The 20,337-nt window shown below is 39.3% G+C and overlaps 1 protein-coding gene across 16 annotated transcripts in view; it reads right to left on the bottom strand.

The window, feature by feature from the left end:
• The window catches only part of LDB2 (LIM domain binding 2), a 398,203-nt gene that overhangs the window by 74,865 nt on the left and 303,001 nt on the right, over positions 1-20,337 (bottom strand). For 12 of the 16 annotated variants that reach the window (XM_002814619.4, XM_009239820.3, XM_054553761.2 and 9 more), the window contains exons 3-5: positions 13,674-13,846; positions 6,708-6,830; positions 3,882-3,965 (exon numbers count right to left, since the gene is read on the bottom strand). In XM_002814619.4, the coding sequence (XP_002814665.1) occupies positions 3,882-3,965; positions 6,708-6,830; positions 13,674-13,846 (380 nt within the window). The remainder of the gene's footprint in view (positions 1-3,881; positions 3,966-6,707; positions 6,831-13,673; positions 13,847-20,337) is intronic. The other 4 variants (XM_054553760.2, XM_063723331.1, XM_063723332.1 and 1 more) reach the window with 1 other exon arrangement.

The raw sequence follows: 20,337 nt of genomic DNA on the forward strand, positions 1-20,337 counted from the left end.
CTGCAAAGCACATAGCAGCAATGCCTGGTACATAGTAAGTGCCCCAGAAATGTTAGCTAGTGCTATGTTTCCCACTGCACCCGGGAGCAATTTCTCTCCAAGGGTGTATTTGTTTTTCTTTCTTACATTCTAGGCAGTGATCTCCTTGAGGGCAGAAACCTGGCACAAAGAAAGTGTGTTAGAAATGCTTGTGAAATGAACAATGAATCAATGGGCAAACAGGATCTGGTGGAAACTGACAAGGCTTCACAGCCAGGTCTCACTGACCCGGATGGCCCAATGCCCACTAAACTGCACTGCCTTCTCATGGTTGCTGAATTGGATCCCTTCTTAAAATGCCAGGCGGACAACAGGACTTCTGCTTCCCAGCAAACAAGGCAAAGGACACATTTCCGAGTTCCTGGCTTGCTTCTCCCATTCTAGTGCTCAAGTTCTAGCACCAGAGAGTGCTGCTTACTGAAAGGTGCCATCTCCCCATGTCACGGAACAATTTTCCCCAGTACACTGAGGACGTGCTTCGTGAAACCCACCACCCGGTATCGGAATACCCAACAGCCACAAAATAATGACTTCCCCATCCTGCAGGTCCCTTCCCAGCTCTGGCTTGGGTAACTACTGCAGGGACACTCAGTCAGCAAGCCACAGACCCCTCCAGAGGTCACAGAGGCAGCCTGTAGAGGAAGTGAGACTGCACTGTGACAGAGCACCATCTCTGCAGGCTCAGCGACTTCCAGCCACAGCTCCACTGGGACCACCGAGTCAGCCATCATCGTACCTCTTAGCTCAGGGCACCTCTAACCTTGTCATGCCGGGATGCGACAGGAGGGAACGACAAGAGGGAACGGCAGGTGATTTGACAACCCAAATCAAATGACAACAGTTGTTCTTGTTGTCGCTTCAAAAGCACCAGGTCACCAGAGCCCCCTCCAAAGCGCTGCTGGCGAGCGTCTGTGTTCAGCCCCATCATCTGCATTCACAATGTCCACAGCTCGGCCATCCTCAGGGTCTCGCCTGCTCCTCCCTCCAAGGGTGAGAGCTGCCTTCGGTCAGCTCTGTGTATTTCCTGACTGCAGGTCTCCGTGAGAATGATTAGAATTTCATTGGAATAAATGAACTTGTTTTGACGAAGCTAGATGGCTGTAATTGCCTGCTTTCTGCTCTGCTTAATTTTGTTATGTTAGACACTGCATATTGAAATTTCAATGTCTGGAGCCTTTAAAATCTCCATCCATCCTTTCCAAAGCAGGACGCATCAGTTTTTTAAAGTTCTTCAACTGCATAGAAGGCTTTGGATTCATATTTACCAACGTATCCATCTGACCTCTTTTTCTGATACTGGGAGTGGCATTGAAGCTTCTTGTTACCTTATTTGCACAATACTTCAGATGACCTTCTGGGGCCTGAGGCAAAGGCCGGGCTCCTCAGATGGATGTGGAGGCTTCAGATCTTAAGGCAACTTTATAAATGAATGTATTTTGTGACTGCTCCGCTGTCTTAAAAAAATTAGATGATAAGTCTACTAGAAGAATCTTAAATCCCAGTTCTAAATGGAAGAAATGACCTTTGTCTGTCATTCTCAGTGACCTACCCCATATGGATAACCACCATGGAAGCCCATGTTCACTGCTTTTGGGCAGTGAGTTTGATATTCTGCTCAGCCATGACCTGTCAAGTGGCCCACATCAGCCCGAAGGATTTGTGACTAGGAAGCATGGCTTCTATCCTGAGCTGCTCCTTAAGACCTGAGGATCATTCCCTGGGCTATCTCTGGCTTTGCATCTCCCTCTTTTTCAGCACTCTTCACTGGAACCACAGCTGACCACATCCCACCAGCCTGTGACTACCAACTGAGGACGGAGGCCATAGCTCCACCATGAAGCCCAGCAACTGGAAAACTGCCAGGAGTAACGAGTGAGTGAAAAAGAACGGAATGAAGGCAGGGAAGGTAAATAGCTACTGAATCACGATGCACAACTCAGGAAATAAAGTAGCATTAGACACCCCCAGAGTCAGAGTAGAGAGTCGGCGCTGTGTTTCTCTACGTGGCTCCAGCACATCAAACAACGATGGGTACACAGAAGGTGCTCAATACATGATGAGAGTGAACACAAACCAGGCACTTTCTGTCCCCAGGCCCTGTGCTAAGCCCTTTACATGGATTGTCTGACCCAGTCCTGGAACTAAACCCTACAAGGAGCTGATATTATTTTTGGCAAAGTGAATGAAGGCTTACTGATAGATGCTGACTCTCTAGCAAAGACAAGAAAGACGTGACCCAATTCCTATCCATAACATCAGTCTCCCGTGCTCACTAGCAAGAGAGCAGCATTCTGCAGTGAAGCTCATGGATTCTTGGGTCAGGCTGCCTGAGTTCAAGTCCCAGTTCTGCCACTTGTGTGTAAAGCTGGGCAACTTACTTCACCTACTGAAACCCTCGGCGCCTCACTTTGCTACAGGGATGGTAATGGGGCACAGGGTCCGTTATGAGACTACTTCAGTCACAAGATACATGGCAAAGAACCTGACATGCAGCAAGCACTGTGTTCATGTGGTAGCCTCAAAACACTACTCCCTATTGCCCAAACCCATACATGATTTCCTTGCTATCACTGTCAGGAGAGGGGTAAAAGGGTCTGTAAAAGGGTCTTTTTACTGTAAAAGGGTCTTTCCCTTTTACAGGTCTGACCTCAGTCTTCGTGGGCCACAGGATGTGGGGACCTGGTGGGCCTCGACCACAGGGTGAAAGTCAAGCATTTACAGATGACAATAAGAGGAGTGGGGAGAAGAAGGAAGGAAATTTGGTGTTTATTAATCTGTGTTAAATGCAGCTAAAAGATGTAACTAAGAATCTGTCCAAGATCTTGCTATAGGGTGAGTGACCAAGTCTAGGATAGACTTCAAAGTCCCAGCTTCCTATGTGGGGTCAGCTGAGGACACACAGTGTGGAACTTCTTTATCTGCAGGAGGAAAAGCATCTTCTCTGTTTTAAACGAAAACTCTCCTGTTCCCTGACAAGACGATATGCCCAGCAGTACACAGCAGCCTTCTGGATTGTGGAGAGAACAACTTCATAGACCATCATGCCCCAGGCCACCCACCCGCACTATGTCTGCCCCGCAAGAGAGCCATTCTGACTGCGGAGACCAGAGGTTTGGGAAGATGTAGCCCCAGCTACCCTGGCTGGGAGCACCCGCCGTCCACCCACACTCCTGGGCTGACTTTGGTTTCCCTCTGAGCAGAAACCAGTGGGCTCTTTAGTGGTTCAGGGCCACCACAATGGCAGGGCTGTTAGGATGGGCAGGTGGGGAGCACAGCTGATTCTGGCTCTTGTCAGGCCTGGATTTGGCTCTGGGACATCTAGGCTGTAGGGAGAAAGAATCTCCTTTTACCCACCACCAAATCTGTTACATGTTGTGCAGAGAGTGCTTATGAAGCCTTAGAAATATCTGTGTTTCAGCACGGGATTGGATTTCTTCAGGAGACTCTATGGGGCAGTATATTGATTCTCCTAAGGGGTGACCAGTGCCTGGATGGAGGCATTGGAGTAATGAACTCACCAATAACCCATTTGAACTTGAGACAACCACAAGGGAAGCAGCCACAAAGCATTTTGCAACAATGGGACATTGCTAGCCTTTAAATAATTAATTCCAAGAGACATAGAGATATAGGACTCAACCCTGACAAATTCCAGGTTTGATGCTTTGTTAATTAAACCCTGTCCTCCATTGAAAACACACACACACACATACATCTGGTACAGAACATAGACACTGCTATATCACCAGTACCTCATTTTAACTTCTTGGTTCAGGATGCATATAAACCTCTGGAGTACTTTTCAAACTCACCAAAAAATAAAATCGTTCGATTGATCTTACCCTGAGGTAGTTGAGGGTGAAGTTTGTTAGCCCCATCCTGGTGATGTTTTTGGACAGCTGATCCAGGACCTGAGGATCTTGTGCCTAAATGGAAAAAAAAAACCCCACATGTATTTTATCACTACAGGATGGTCCTGAGAAAATCTCAGACTGTGCTACAGCTGCTAAGAAATGCAATCTCGACATTGTTGATTTTATTTGGCGGGCAGGCTGCTGGAGGTAATTTAATTTACATTTCAAAGACACTTGCATATAACACTCAAGGACATTTTCAGATCAATTGTGCAAGACTGGGGAAAAACCAAACTGCTCAGATGTGCTTTCAGTCCTTGGGAGAAATGACGTTACTTCCTCTTGGAGAGGCCTTGGCACTCGGGTCTCCAGCCTTAGTTACAGAACTCTGCCAGGAGAGCTCCAGGTCTAACGCCCTCATTAGAGAAGCCAGTCCCCCTGGGCTGGGCAGATCCATGCTTCAGGACTGGCCTTTGTTTCCTGCTGTGATAGTGGTGGTGTTTTTACAGCTTGGGGTTGAGGGCTGTATTGGAAAACTTTGCCACTGTCTTGAAACACACACACACACACACACACACACACACACACACACACACACACACACACACACACACACACACACACACACACACACACACACACACACACACACACACACACACACACACACACAGAGACAGAGAATTCTAACTCTCCTCCCCATTAAGCTGAGTCTGGAAATAGATATCCCCAACAATTTTTATCCTGCAGGACTGTAAGAGTAAGTATCACATTTTCCAAAATGTCAGCCACATTTTAAGAAGGGATATAAAGTACCATGGGCCACACCAAATGTTCTGTTTGGCTAGAAGAAAATGAAAATTCTTTCAGGGATCCATTTTAAAATGAGTCTCTTGGTTGATATTCTTTCTTTCTGTTTGCCTTTCTTTCTTCCTTAATTGATAGAAACAAATTGGCACTAAACAGAGGGAGATGGAAGTAAACATCCCCTTGTCTCCACGTCTGCCTTCATGAGACTAGATTATACTAATGTGACTTATTCTTTTCTGTACATACCTTTTCTCATAGTGATACTACCAATTGGATTTGTGTATATAAATAAAAAATGCAGGAGAAAACAGAGCATGTCAGTTTCATGTCAATTTCCTAAAAGAGGTCTTCCCTGACATTGAGCCTATATTTATTAAACCACTCTCATGTGCTAGGAAGAGTTTGTTCTATCAAGTATCCAGGGTCAACCTCAAGGAACTTACATTTCAGGCAGAAGACACGAAAGATAATAATAAAAGAATGCAAAAATGTTGTTCCTGCTGCTGTGGCTACCGATGACGATGATAAGAGCCAATCGCCCAAACCGGTAGAGGACACACTATGTGCCAGGCATTGTTCTAAGTGCTTTACGGTCATTAACTCTTAATTTGATGATCTGAAACATGCTTTATTACTGTACCCATCTTATAGAAGAGGGACTAGAGGCACAGAGATGTCACATCATTTGCCCAAAGTCACACAAGAGCAAGGGTCCAACCCTATGTGGTCTCAATCCAGGGCCCAGGTTCCCAACTGTTATCCTTTGCTGCCTTTTAGTCTATTTTGAGAATAATAGATGCGAATATTCCAGACTTCCTCAAAGAGAGTGGAGAATGTAAACTAAGCTTTAAAAACCAAGGGCTTGGAGCATAAACAGCCAGAAATCATGGAGCAAGAGAGTGGGGTGCCACAACAAAAAGCATAAGGCTAATGGGAAGGGCAGAGCTTGTGTTAACTAGTCAGAAAGAGGTGGCTGACAACTAATGCGTGGAGAAATAGCCGGGAATGGGACAGCTGGGAGACAAAGTCAGAACCACCTTGGGCAAACTCTTGATTTTGCTACTTTTGGGCTAAAAACATGGGGCAACTTATTGATTCTCTGAACCTCAGTTTCCTCGCTTTTAAAATAGGAACAATACTAACTAAACTCTCTGCCTGACTGTGAGGATTCAATATCATGAGATATACAAAATGTTTAGCTCAAGGCCTGGCAGAGTAAAAAATCAGTAAATGGTAGTTACTGTTATGCTATTTTCTTTTGATTGTTCAGGGTCTTTAAAATTAGGCTTATGAAGTTTGATTTTGCTCCAAAGATTTTCATGGAAGCATCATGTATTATAGAGGAGAGACTTAAATTTAAGTTGATGCCTTTGACGACTTCTTAAGAGATTGCACCTGACTAGCTCCTACTTACATTTAAAATACATCTCTAGCTCGGCATAGAACCCACCCTTGCACCTAATTTGTGCTCAATAAATTTGATGTGATTTATGGTCAAACAAAACCAAGAGAAGCCCAAATATTCCACTTCAGATTTAGCACTGTGATCAGGGAAGACCAACTTCTGACACAAATCTGAAGATATAGGAGTCCCATATCTTGTCAGATGGTTCTAATCAAAACTGGAAACTGTTTTTCTAACTTCTTATTTCATTCCCCAGTTATACATAACAGGTTTATTAGCCCCAAGCAAAGCAGTACTTGATAATGACTGGATGGAATTTAAGAAAAGTACAAACTGTTTATTGAAGTAACCTCAATTTGGAGTTCAAAATAATAAAATATAAAAACTAGTCTCACAATGTACCAATCTTGGAAACAAAAAGGGGAGAAAAGGGCCTGTGGATTAAAACGGTTGAGAACAAAACTCAATATTTAGAGTTAATTACCTAAAGCGTGACAACTACTGGAATTCTTTCACAGAGAGAGGACTAGGTTTTTCCCCTTGAATGAAATGAAGGAGGAAAAAAAAGAAAAGAAAGCAAAACAAATTAAATTACTTACATGCATGGCTAGGATGCTTCTCGGGACTAACTCTCGGTATTGTCTAATGGTAAAGTGCCATGTTTTTATTCTCATGAGATCATCAAAGGTGAACTCCAAGATCAGTCTGCCTTCTGTACATACCTAGAAGTGACAAACCACACATTCATTCATTACGCACTTTGTGAAAACCACATTTTGTAACTCACATATCAGCCACTCAGCGTGGTCTCCCTTTCTGTCCTTGGGCAGTGCTAGCTCTTGGTAAAGACGTGACACAAGTGGTGTGTCCACTGCACACGGTACAAATGTCAGCTCTAAAATCAGTGGGTTCAAGAGACTGTGCAGCTGCTTATTGGCCATGATGTGCTAGTAATTCTACTAGTTACTCCTGAAACTCTATGACCCTCAGTTTCTTCATCTGTAAATATGGAGATAAAACCCATCTTGTAGTGACATTGGGTCAAAAAGTTTTCCTCCACTTTCATCATCCTTCAACCATAGAGGCTTGAGCTCTTATTCTAATCTTGGTTATCCTACTCTGGGACAAAGTACCCAATAAACTCATTCATGGTTAAGTGTGAGTTACTACAACTTGATCTGACTGGAGGAAGTTTTTATTTCCAAAACGAAATTCCGGAGGACAATGTTTAACCCAAGGCAGTTATTATCAGTTACTGACATGTAGAAAATAGAAGCATGGTCGAGAGTATATTCCTTGAATCTCAGCACATCAGCAATGATAAATTCTGCTTGCATAAAAGGCCAGTCTTAGGGGGATGGGACACTTTATCTTTCTAAGAAAAATATATATTATTAATGAAACATAATAGAATTTTGAAGGGTCTCTTCCTTGATAGAGTAATCAGTGACAGAGTAGCATTTTAATCTTTTTTTGATATTCATAGCATTTTTAGCATGTAGTTCCTATTTTATTTACCATTCCTTTCACTATTAACAACTTTGAAATGAAGGAAAGTGCTATGCAATCACAAACCACTGAGCCTATTTCAACCATGAGCTAGGAAGTGGTGGTAGTGTATTGGTTCAATTTAAATAGTTACAACTCATTAATCAGACAATTTCTGCCTTAGGAAAGCAGTACAAAATAGTGGGCGGATACTTTGGCATCAGAGGGTACTGGATTTGAATCCCTGTTCTACCTTTTACTCATTACTCATTCTGGAAATTTGAGGAAAATCTAATAAATTCCCCAAATTCCAGTTTTTCTCACTGTAAAATGGAAATAGAAATATCCTTGGGTAAGAATGTTAGGAAAATTCATTAAATAAATTTATGTATGTAGGCTACCTGGAATTGTGCCTGGCATGTAGTAGGATAGCAGTAAATGATAGCGCTACAGATAAAAAGAATGCTACCCAAGAAAACACAAAGCGCTAGACCAGTAATGGTCATCATGTGCCACCTGAGACCTAGGGCTTCACTAGCGGCGGCATCTCAGGGGCTCTGCTGGGAGGAGCTGGGCCTCCATCTCGGCTTTGAGATCCTCATTGACTTTCTGGATTTCACCAAGCAGCTTTGATTTTTGTCTGTTTTTTACTGCATTGGGCTTCCAATCAAGCTTTTTGGAGAAAGATTTCCTAGGCTAAAAACAAACATACAACACTCCAGACACTTGAAAAAACACACTTAAAAACAAATAAGCAAAAATTAATTAACTGAAGAGAGAATGTAAGTATTTGTAAAACTATAGTCCATGAAGTTAGTGAACAATTTATATCAGCCTTTTACGAAATATTAATAATCACTTTCCTCTTTGGAAATGTAACACAAAACACCACCACTTATTGAGTTGCAACTTGGTCCACAGCACTGGGATGGGTGCATTCCATGCCCTCTAATTGAAGGTAACATGTTCTTTAAGCAAGTCAAATGCCAGTACAGGAGAATTACTAACAAGTGTTGATGGGACACTACTCAAGAAAGATGCTGTTAATGTGTGCCATCTTTGTCTTATCAAAGATCTCAGAGACACTGTGGGATAATTATTGATAATCTGGGTGAAGACCTTTGCCTCAGATCCAATTAGCAGGATCTGTGGGTAATTTCAGGCATGTGGGCACATTGCCTCGAAACCCCTTGGCTGTGTAGTCTTCAGTGCCTTGTTTCTGGTGTCTCAGCCATGAGAGTTGAGTGCATAGAAAAGGGAGAAGACTTCAGTGCCCCCAAACCTCTCCCCTTGAGCATCATCAACTTTGGAATTAATTTACCAAGACATTAAAAAGAGTTGCATGGAGATTGAGCCACACAATTCCCCCTGGGGTGTCGGCATGACAGAAGCCACCTGTGGTGACAGCTTTCACAAAAGGGAGGTAGCTATGGGGAGCCATCAACAGTGAAATGTCTTGACAAAAACACGACAGGGATTTTGGATGCTATAATCCTTTTTAAAGGGGGAGATTATTGGATATTTAAACAAATATTAGCTTAGTTAAATGTCAGTGTTTAAAAAATTATCCAATATATTTGTTTTGCATTTATGAACCACAAACACAGGGCAGGTGAAGGGTCTGGTTTACTTCTATTGGGAGAGAATTTCATAATGAGAAGGCATGTATGTAGTCCTCTGACAGATTACTCAATTGGAGCATCTGTAAGGTCAACTTAAATTGTGTCCTTTGTTCACGGTAACAGAGTGAGCTAGTTGGGGACCTTTCTTACAGTCAAATTGTCATGGGCCTACAAATGGAAAATTGCAGCAGGCCTTGGGCTCCTCCTATTTTCAGTCAAAACCAAGGGTTTAACTGGGGTATACCATGTGCAAGGCAGGAATCCTTAGAATCAAATCTGAGTTGGCTAAGCTGGATGTTTTCTTTAAGGAAAAATAAATGACTTCTTTGAATGAAAGGACAGAGGAGGATTTTGGTCACTGCTGGTCTTCCCCACGTAATTACACCCACACCTTCCAGGCCCTAGACAGCCACTCCACACCCTGTACCCATCATAGAAATTAAAGGAAACCAAAGGCTTTGTGATTTGTTTTACATGCAACAGCCAGCAAATGGAATGGAGGCAAATAAGAAAAAATATATATGTATTTCGTATTCAGAAATGATAAAAAACAAGCATAGCCTATAAAAGGGAATTAACATCTTCTCTCTTCAGAAAAATTCTGTGCATTCCTCTGAATCAATACAATTAATGAAGCTTTTATCTGAAGTCGGCCTTTTTTTTTAAAAAACTGCCTTTCACTTGGAATCCAAAATCAAAAGGGTCCCCAATTAAGAAAACATTTTCTGTTGTGCTGAATTCATGTTACCGTACTGTGAGCTCTGACATTTTGTTTCTGTGGTAACCAAAATCAGCTGATTAGTTGGCATGGCAACAGAAAAGATGTAATCCCAGCAGACACACTCTAATCAATGCCCCCAGTACAGATGGTCTCCGGAGGATCAACAAGAAAGAGGCTGGCAGGCATTCAGCCGATCACGTGCTAGCTTGAGACTAGGCCAGGAACAAGAGAACTAAAAAAGAACATTTCTCAAACTAACCAGTAGCTTTTTAACCCTTTTCTTTCTTTGGCTAATTGTAACGCAATATTGACTGTGTATATAGCTGTATAATACAATGATTCTGATATAGCTTTGATGAGATCAAGTGTGCTTGTTAAGTGGGAGTGTTTATGTAATTTTCTGAGTTTGTATGCTTGGAACAGCATGCATGGAGTAGTGCTTTTAGATTAACAGTTGTGCAAAGCTCATTGTATTTTCCTTAGTGGTATTGCATATGTAAACGCATTCATATGCATTATACATACATACATATATATACACAAACACAAAAACACACACATGATCTGATCATTGATATTATAATTTGGTTAGAGTCAGGAGAAGAGTAGAAATTCTGAAATATAATGTAGTATACAGGCTAAGGTAAGAAGGATGAACTGTCAAAGACATAAGTGAGTATTCATATAGGAAAACTGGTGGGTGCATTTCCATGGTACTTCTCTGTAGCAGTAAAAAAATTCATAATAAACAATTGAGAACAGAGAAAACATAAACCAATCTTTATAGAGATGATAAGGGTGTCCAATAATGGCCATAACTTTGTTCCAGTGTGTAAAATCTAAAATTAACCCCAAGAATGTACCCTAGAGAGTGTTCCTCCTGGAATCCACCAATGTTCACATCCTCAAATATAAATATTACTCAGTCTTTAATTCTGAAAACCTTGATGTCTGCTCTTCTGATTATTAAACCTTGTTTTCTATTTGATTAAAAAACTGAAAACATAAAAGAAAGGCTTTATAATGTGTGTTTTAAAATTCTAATTACACATTTATCCATAATCAATAATGTTCCTGGTATCAGGAAATTGCAAAATGCTCATGATACTCTTGAGGAATAGTTAATATTTCTGTTGATTAGGATTGCGACTGATTTTTGATTCACCAGTTGACCAAATTTTCATAAAAGCAACTCAGAACCACTGGGTCAAATGCTATTTGGGGACTGAGAGTTTATTGATAGCCTAAATTAGAACACTACGATGCTGCCTGCACATAATATGCTAAGTACTAGTAGCAGGCTTCCCTTTAAAAATAAGCATTGGCTTCTGGACCCTTTTTCTTTGTAAAAAGGTCTGAAAGGTCATTAGTTACTACAAAACAGCCATAATATTTTATTACATGTAAATGAGTTATTTTTAATTAATATAAGAACAATAACATTGGAAAGTTTTTTGAGTATTATAATAATCACCAAGGAGCAAAAAAACAAAAAACAAAAAATTGAGAGAGGAAAAAAAGAAAAAAAAAATGGATCCTTTCAAATTTCCTAAAAATAAATGTGCATAATTAGCATCTGGACTAAGTCCATGAAACTGAGCTCCATTTCCCAGAAAGTGATATTTTTCATCACGGTATGGAAATATTCATTTCAAGAGTCGGCAAATATACTTCCTTGGAGTCGTGTCAGATGGGTGGTCCAAACAATTGCTGCTTGGGGCAAGGGAGCTGTGTTCAGGGGAGTGCTCAGGTGTTTCTGGTGACCACCTTAGATACCTGAACAAATCACTCAACCATCTGAGAGGAAAATTTCAGGATAAGAAAGAATGCAACACAGGAAAACCTTAGTTTCTGCATTTGAATGAAAATAACACTTTATCGATTCGTCTGAAGAATGGGACTCTTTTCAATCTAAAACAAGTCCCAGATGTTCAGCACTAAACTTTCAGAGAGCAGCTATGTTCATTTATGAATCAGTTTTGGCCTGAGAAAGAAAGAAATTGAGTAAATATATAAAAGGACTACTACAAAATGCATTTTTATTTTCAATGGCTACTGGCTTTGGAAGCAGCTCATTAATTACAGCAAAGTTTTTAATTTAATTATCATGGATTTTTTTTCCACTTACAGCATAAGGAGTTGGTATGTTTCTCTTGAATTACCTAAAAATAACATTAAGCCTAGAGGAAAAAAGACAAAAAAAAAAAAAAAAACCCAATAATGAAGGAGCAGAGAAAGGCTTTCTCTGCAATGCTAAGACTTTGTAACACTAGAAATGAATGGCTTGCAAAATGAATGGCTTACATGTCCATCTGATCTACAAGATTATGTAAATGTTCTGCATCTCCAGAATGAAGTGAGACATGGGCAGATTAAACCATCATTCAGGTGATCATTACTTTCCATGTAGCAAAAGTCTCTTGTCAGCCAGGACTTCTGCGTCCAGTGTGAAGCTTCTTTGTCTCTGAATGACAACTCTCCTCTCTGCCTGTTAGAACAGGAAGAAAGAAAAACCCTACCCTTTCCTACATTTAAAAAAGTCTATGGACAAAATTAAGATGCCATAGAATCAATGGTATTTGATGATTTGTTTTTGCATTTTATAACCATTTCCTTTGCCTTTGGTTTTATACACCAGCATGGGCACTGGAGAGATGAAACTATACCAGAAAGATCAATGAATAAATAAGAAACATTATATTTTTATTCTTGCAGCAAAATTGCATAAGTAATAAACACATCTTCAGTTTTATACATTGGGCTTCTGCAATTAACCCTGATGATTCAGCCTCTCCTAAGTATAAAGAGAACGTTGTCATTTGTGTTTTGAACTAAAAGAGATAGCTATCATTAATATCACAAATTAGTTTCATGTTGAGTCTTAGTCAAAATGCAGTGAACTAGTGTTCATTAAAATAAGCTTCTGTTTGTCAGATTCTGTGATTAAATATTTGTTCTTACTAATTTTTCTACCTGCAAAAGGACATAAAGAGATTATCTGTAGTGTTCCAGAAAGGTCTTTGGTGAGAGGGAATATTCCATATGTCAGTTTTCTATGTAGGGCAAGGATCATAGATCTAAAATGTATAGAAGATGAGGTTAAATCTCCATCTCTTCTATTTTTCATTTCACAGCCTTCATGGGGCTTTGAATTCAGCCTCAAACATCGTGATAATCTGATCCTGATACTTGCCCTCCCCTCATTCACTCTTTTGTAAGTATACTTGTTCAGCTGCTTGTTGAATTCCCTAATTTCATTGACATTTTAAAGTTTTTGTGTTCCTTACAGATTACAGTTGGGTCATGGTTAGAGGATTCTTCCCTTATTCAAATTTGAATCCAGCTCCAAAAAGTTATTTCAGTAACAAAGCTCCAATACAGGGCTGACCACGCAAAAATAGGATATGTTCTTTCAGCTATAGTAGATCTTTTGTATAAAACAACAATTCTAATCTAGTAACTAAAATTTAAAAGGCAGTAGAACCTCTCTTCCTCTTAGTTTTGGGCTCCCTCCTCTTTGATTTTCATGTGCTCAGAATCTCGTGCACACATCTTAGAACAGTGTTCACCCCAAGAGTCAAGCCATGTCACAAACAAGAAAGATTCTCTCATGGTGTTGAAAGTGTCTCGGAGATGAGCAATCAGCCCTAGGTTCCATAGGAAAACCATAATTATTATTATTTAATGCACTCAGAGTAGGAAAAGCCGGGCATGTGACAGAGCCTGTCCTGTACCTTGGTAAACATGGGCTTCCCGTGCTGGGTGACCATGGTACACTGGTCGCAGTCCACCGTGATGGATGAGTTGTGGTATGACTCTTTCGAGTGTTTGAGAATGTAATACAGGTCGGTCACCCCTCCTTCAAACACAGTGCTAAAGTAACGGGGGATGAGGGTCCTGCCGATAGCTGGGAGAGAAACAGAGAAACAAACCATTAACGAAAATATCCCACCAGCCCCACACACCCAACACCATTGCCAAACCTCCTAAAACCGGATACTGATCATCTCAAGAAACCATACCAGGAGGCAAATTTCTCTTTAAAAACAGCCATGACCCTTCTGGGTTGCAGTTAATAAAATATAATCCCCAACTATTCAGGAAAAATGTGTCCAGTCATCTCTCTAGATTTTGTGTCCACTGCAAGTCAATAAAATAATGGTTAGTACTTTAAAAATAATAGGGGGGAAATGCATGAACTACTTTGGACCTTGTATACTTTTGGAGTGAACATGTTTATGAAAATAAGACACTTCCAATCTACTTGGATTTTTTTAATGCATCATGTATGTATGGGCCAGTTACCCAGTCATGTTTTATTTTTATTGTTACTGGTGATAATATAAATTTTAATAACATAATGCTTTGTAGTGTGTAAAGTATTTTGGTATTCTCTCACTGGATCTTCAGAACAACCCCAAGAGAGTGCAGGACTGAGATCCAAAAATGTTATCATGGAAGGGAAATAAAGGTTATTTTGAATGTTTCAAGGTCACGTGACTTGTAAGTAAATATTTGGGGTCTCTAACTGCATGTCTATAAACACCCAAATAACTGCTCTTCCCAACACTATGTCTCCAACTGCTTTAAACAATGGAAATCTTTACAAAATAATTCCCATCTCCATATACAAAGAGATCCATAATTATGTAAATTTTGATTATTCTATTTGCTTTTGGAGCTGTATAAGATATCTCTCTAGAATAAAAGGCTAATTTTAAGAGAAGTTGGTACCTTTCACTTGGTCTAAATTGGTCTCTTTCATTCCATGTGTCTGGTCCTGCCCCATTTTAGTTTCAGCGATTGTGTAAGTAGCTGGGCCTTTCTGATATAGGATGCTTAGAAATCTGTAACAAGCCCTTTTTTCAGCAGTGATTTGAAATCCTCTTACACTGGAAATCCCAACTCATAATATCAGGAATTTTGCGTATGTGCAAATTTTAAGGCAAAGTTCTAAAGCACTCTCAAGCAATCCAAGGTTTTTAATAAATCTCTTACATTCACTATATAATACCCTTTGAAAGACAAAAATAATATTTAAGATAAATAAACTACCAAAGAAAGCTTTAGCTAGGAAAGATCACCCAATCATCACTTGAATGTTTTAAAATATTTAATTTCATTTTAAAAGAATCAGTGATAATCCATTTTGTATGGATCCATATCTCTTTTGTACATGAACTTGGAAAAAATAAGTGTAAAGAAAATACCCTGCCAAATTGTTTTCTGAAATGATTTTAAGGAATCCCCATATGGATGACTAGTCTCTAAATAATTTACACAGTTGTTATTGCCTCATATTTGCTGCAGGTAAAATCAATCAACAAGTGTGTGCTAAATATTCCAGGATTTTTGGTGATTCCATCCTAGATAATCTTTCTACATACATTTTCTAAATACTGCCTAATCCCCAATACTGCATGCTCATTTTCTAAATATAAAATTCAAATGAGAGTAATTTGAGTCCACCATGTCCTTTAACAAATGCATACCCAATATTATAAAGAAAACTTTGTAATGCTAAAATCCGTATTGTACTTCACTAAACAGATAAAATTAATTGAATGCATTTCAAATATTCTAACTTAAAGCTAATTATCATAAATCAGCCTAAGTAATTTGACAATTTGGGATTCATACCATTGAGAATAAATGCAAACCATAAAAATGCAGAGGTAGGCCAAAGAATTGTCACATTAAAAAGGTTATGGCAAATAACCACCATTGGATTAGTAACATTATACTTTATTTATCATGAATCCTGCACAAGTTAATTCCTTTAGAGCACTGTTTGCTATATATCACCATCGTTTTCATTCATAGTATAAGAAAAGTTGAATGGGAAAAAGGTTTGAGAGTCTTTAACTTTAAACCTAAGTTTTTAATTACTTCCCCAAATCCAGAAAATGTACAAATTATATAGTAAATACACTTAAAGAGAAACACAGCTTTGCTTTATTGAATAATTTCTAGCACTCTAGGAAATGGTTGCCATGGATACTGGAGGTTTGTTTTCAGCCCTGTTTCCTTTGTGAACCTGCCCTTCCATTTTCCCGTGGTCCTGTTTAGACCATTAGTCACAAAGGTTCATTATCCACCGTAGTAGACTAAACCCACAGTCCGGTGGCCCCAGTAGACCATGACAATGGTATTGACACCCTTGTGTATGTAGTCCCCTCTCCATAAATCTGAGCTTGGCCCTGTGATCTGCTTTAATCAATTGAATGTGGCATGAGTATCCCTGTATCAGTTTTGGGCTACACCTTTAAAAGAACTGGAAGCTTTCACTTTGTTCTCAGGAAGAAGTCAGTTGCTACGTACAAAGTCCTACTACTCTAAGACTGCCATACCACGAGAAGCCCAACCTAGCCATGTGGAGAGGTCATGTGAAGGAGGACTGAGTCTTCCAGCCAGCAACCCCAGCTGAGCTTCCAGCCAACAAACAGCACTAACTTACATGGGAGAAGCTGTCCAGGAAGTGAATCCTTGAGCTCCAATTGAGCTGCCTGAAGCTGGTGTCACATGGAGCAGAGATGAGCTGTCCCTGACATGCCTTGCACAAATTTCAGAATCATAAGTACATAAAAGAAATGTTTGTATTTTAAGTCAACATGTGTTGAGGTGTTTTTTTAATGTGTCAATAGATAACCGTAGCCCCTTTCAACCACACTAGCCACAAGGTAGTCAAATAAGAATTCTTCCCTGAAAGAAAGAGGGAAGTTTTGCCAGGAAAAACTTGCAAGTCATGGAAATATAGGAGCCTGAATACAGAAGAAAAGCAAAGCAAATTGACAGAGAGTCTTCATGGGCTGATTTGGGCCCTAGTCTCAGCTGGGAATAAAGCCAATGCCATCCCTCAGAGGTCACACTTATGCGAGGTGTGCGCCTCCTTTTCTTTCTTTCTTTCTTTTTTTAAATTGGCTCAAGCTAGCTCGTGTCAGATTTCTGTCATTTGCAAATAGAGAAATCCTTACCACTGCAGTCCTTTTCCGGCATGGCCAGGGTAGTAAACACTGAGAGAATAAAGAGGAAGTGATGAGAGCGATCAGCTACAAGAGATATCTGACTCTCTGTGCAACACACTGTGTTAGAAGCTGCAGGAGATTAAAAAGGTGTCAGAGATTGTATTAGTTTCCTGTTGTTGCTGTAACAAATTACCACCGACATAGTGGCCTACACCACCACAAACTTATTATTTCATAGTCCCAGCAACCAGACATAGGGCTTGCTGGGCTGAAGTCAGGTTGTCAGCAGGGCTGAATTCCTTTCTGGAGGCTCTCAGGGAGAATCTGTTTTCTTGTTTGTTTCATCATCTAGGGGATGTTCACACACCTTTCATGTGGCCCCCTTCCTCCATCTTCAAAACTCACAGTGGGAAGTTGAGGCCTGGCGAGGCATCATTCTCACTCCCTCTTCTGCCTCCCTCTTGACTTTCAGGATCCTTGTGATTGCCCTGAATCCACCCAAAGAATTCAGGATAATCTCCCATCTCAAGATCCTTAACTCATCAGATCTGCAAAGCCCCTTTTGCCATGTAAGGTCACATTCACAGATACCAGGAATTCAAACACGGATATCTTGCAGGGGGCATTATTCTGCTTCCCACAGAGACTACACTTGCCAAGAGCTTCTGTTCTACAAGGGAGAGCAATCAAAAATACAAGAAACACACGCATACACCATGCACATACGCATGCAATGTGCAATATATAAATAATGCGCAGTGAATGGGACAGACAGCCAGAACAAAATCCCATGTGTGAAGAAATCATTCTATTGATCATTCACCAATTTCTTCTGTAAACATTCACTGAACCTGGAGTAGGTATACAGCTCCATGGTCGACGATCGATGCTGCAAACACAAATTTTTGTCCTTCTCTTTCAAATTCATTTTTGAATTTGAATTAGATTTTTGTCCCTGTCTTTCAAATTCATTTCTATCAGGAGAGGTAGCAAGTATTTAAGTATCTATAACACAATGTGATCGCTGACAAAGCATAAAAATGGATTTATGATTTCGAACTCTTTATCAGTATCTCCTGTATCCTGAATTCAATGTAGGATTTTATTATTTCTGAAGCTCTGAGATGAGCATGTTCTTTTAATGCAGTCAACCATGCCACTGCATTGCACAGTCAGATATAAATGACTAAATCAGCAAACATTTCAGATTTAGGTTCAGCGGTCACCTAACTCGACAGCCACACCAGTTCCAAATCTATTTAGATTTTATACTGTTACAATCATATGTCAAAGTTACACTTTACATTTATACTTTAATCCCTGGAATTAAAATAATTTAAATATTGATATACATAAATCTACATTGTGCTCCTATGAAAAGGATTACGTCTTCTGAATATTGTCGGAGTGAGATTAAGATTATAGTAGATTATAAAAGCGATGATATTTTTCTAACACATTTAGATCAAAGGTCCAAAAGTTGGGAAGTGTGGAGAGCCAGAGAACACAGGAAGATTTTCTGTGATGTTAGGTGAGTAAAATATACCATACATTATTTATCTGTGTATTCATGAAAGATAAAAGAAAATCACACATTACATTATTCAGGTGTTGAAATGTGTATAAAGAATGTTATACTTTATAGGTAAATATGATTAGTCCAGAAATAGCTAAGATTTAATTCATAGCTAATTGAGCTGTGGATCCCTGCTTTCAAGCTCCTTAGGGAGATTTTCATTGTTGTTCTGTTTTGTTTACATCCATGCCTACTCCCCAGAAATTCTTGCTATGGAAGTTGATAGGGTGACGGTGTGGTGGAGGCAGGATCTAACTTCCATCTTTTCTTGTAGGTATTACTTGTAGATATTAGGATATCTACAGGATATTCATTGATGTTAACTAACTTTTTTCCTTGTTTAGAAACAAAATGGTGTAATACAAGCTGAGAGCTCATAAAGAAGACATAAACTACTGTGCATCCTCCCCAAAGCAGAAGGTCTGCCTTTTAGAGCATTTTATCTCTTTTAGTAATTATGAAATGCATTAAAAAAAACTTAAGGATGTTTATAAGTAATTCACATGAAAGAAACTGCATGTAGAAAATAACCACATATGAAAATATTCGAACTAGTTATTGAAGTACAAAGTTAAAATAATAACAAAAGGATTAAAACATGAACCTGGTGAGGTTGTGGTAAAACAGATATACACAGATACTTTTAGGGAAATCAATGTAGTGATTACTTCTTATTTTGAGAATTTCTAACTCTCTGGAAGTCTGTTAGGTGGGACTCTAAGCTCTTGGTAAATACCCTCACCAAACTGCAATTCTCAAGTTTATGTTTAAGTGCTCTGAAGTTCTACAAGTCTTTCGAGAAACCATCATCTAATGTAAGACTTTTTAATTTCAGGGCATAAATTACAATTTTAAATGCCTGCAATTTCTATGTTTCAAAGACAATTCACTTCCAAGAAACAAAAGGGGTTGAGAGTCTGATTTTAATAAAATGTGGAGTAAGAGGAAAATTTGTAACTAACAATATATTAATGCCATTTAACATATGATCACTATTTAGCTGATGATTTTGCAACTCTGAAAAGAGAGAACCATATAACCAAGCACATGTTTTTAATTAGGCAAACTTAATTATATTAAAATTATTTACTATACTAGGATTTAAAAAAATTTTATCTAAACATGAAAATAGATAAATTCGTTGGCTAAATCTGGGTAATTTTATGTGGTTCTGCTAAAGCTACTGTAGTTCTGCTATATCTCAAAAATCCAAATGGAAATTCTATTATTCAGATACATAATAAACACCAAGAGTCATTAAACTTTAAACTTATCTGTATTCAGAAATCAGTAAATGCATTAAGCTGACATACAAATGAATATGCTCCTAGGAGTGAGATAAACAAGACTGATGATTTTATTTATGGTAAATAACCATTATATATAGCCAAAACAATAGAAGTAAAATATGCTTGACCTGTGATGGGGATGATACTAGTTCAAGGTAGATCTCGTTGTTCTTGGTGAAGGGAATGCAAGTTGAATTAATTAATTAATTTTACTTTTATAAATTGGCATGACTTTCATTCTAATATGCCTTTTACTTATTTTCTCAAACTAATTTACTTGAATATTTTCTCTCTGATGACCTGTCTTGTGATTTCAAAGATTCATTTATTTCACATATACTTATTAAGTAACTACTACAGGCCAGAGATTGTTCTAGGTGCTAGAAATAGACAAGTGAGGAGACAGAGAATAAACTTGATGGCTCGGGAAGGCCAACTAGTTTAGATTGGCCAGCCTGGAAGGCTGCCGTGAAGAAGTGATGATGGAGGTGAGTCCCAGTTGGACAAAGCCATGTGAAGATCTGGAATTAAAGAGGTCCAGGTCCAGGAACCACAGGGGCAAAAGCCC

Source organism: Pongo abelii, chromosome 3 (assembly GCF_028885655.2).
Source record: "Pongo abelii isolate AG06213 chromosome 3, NHGRI_mPonAbe1-v2.0_pri, whole genome shotgun sequence".
In the NCBI taxonomy this organism is placed as follows: Eukaryota; Metazoa; Chordata; class Mammalia; order Primates; family Hominidae; genus Pongo; species Pongo abelii.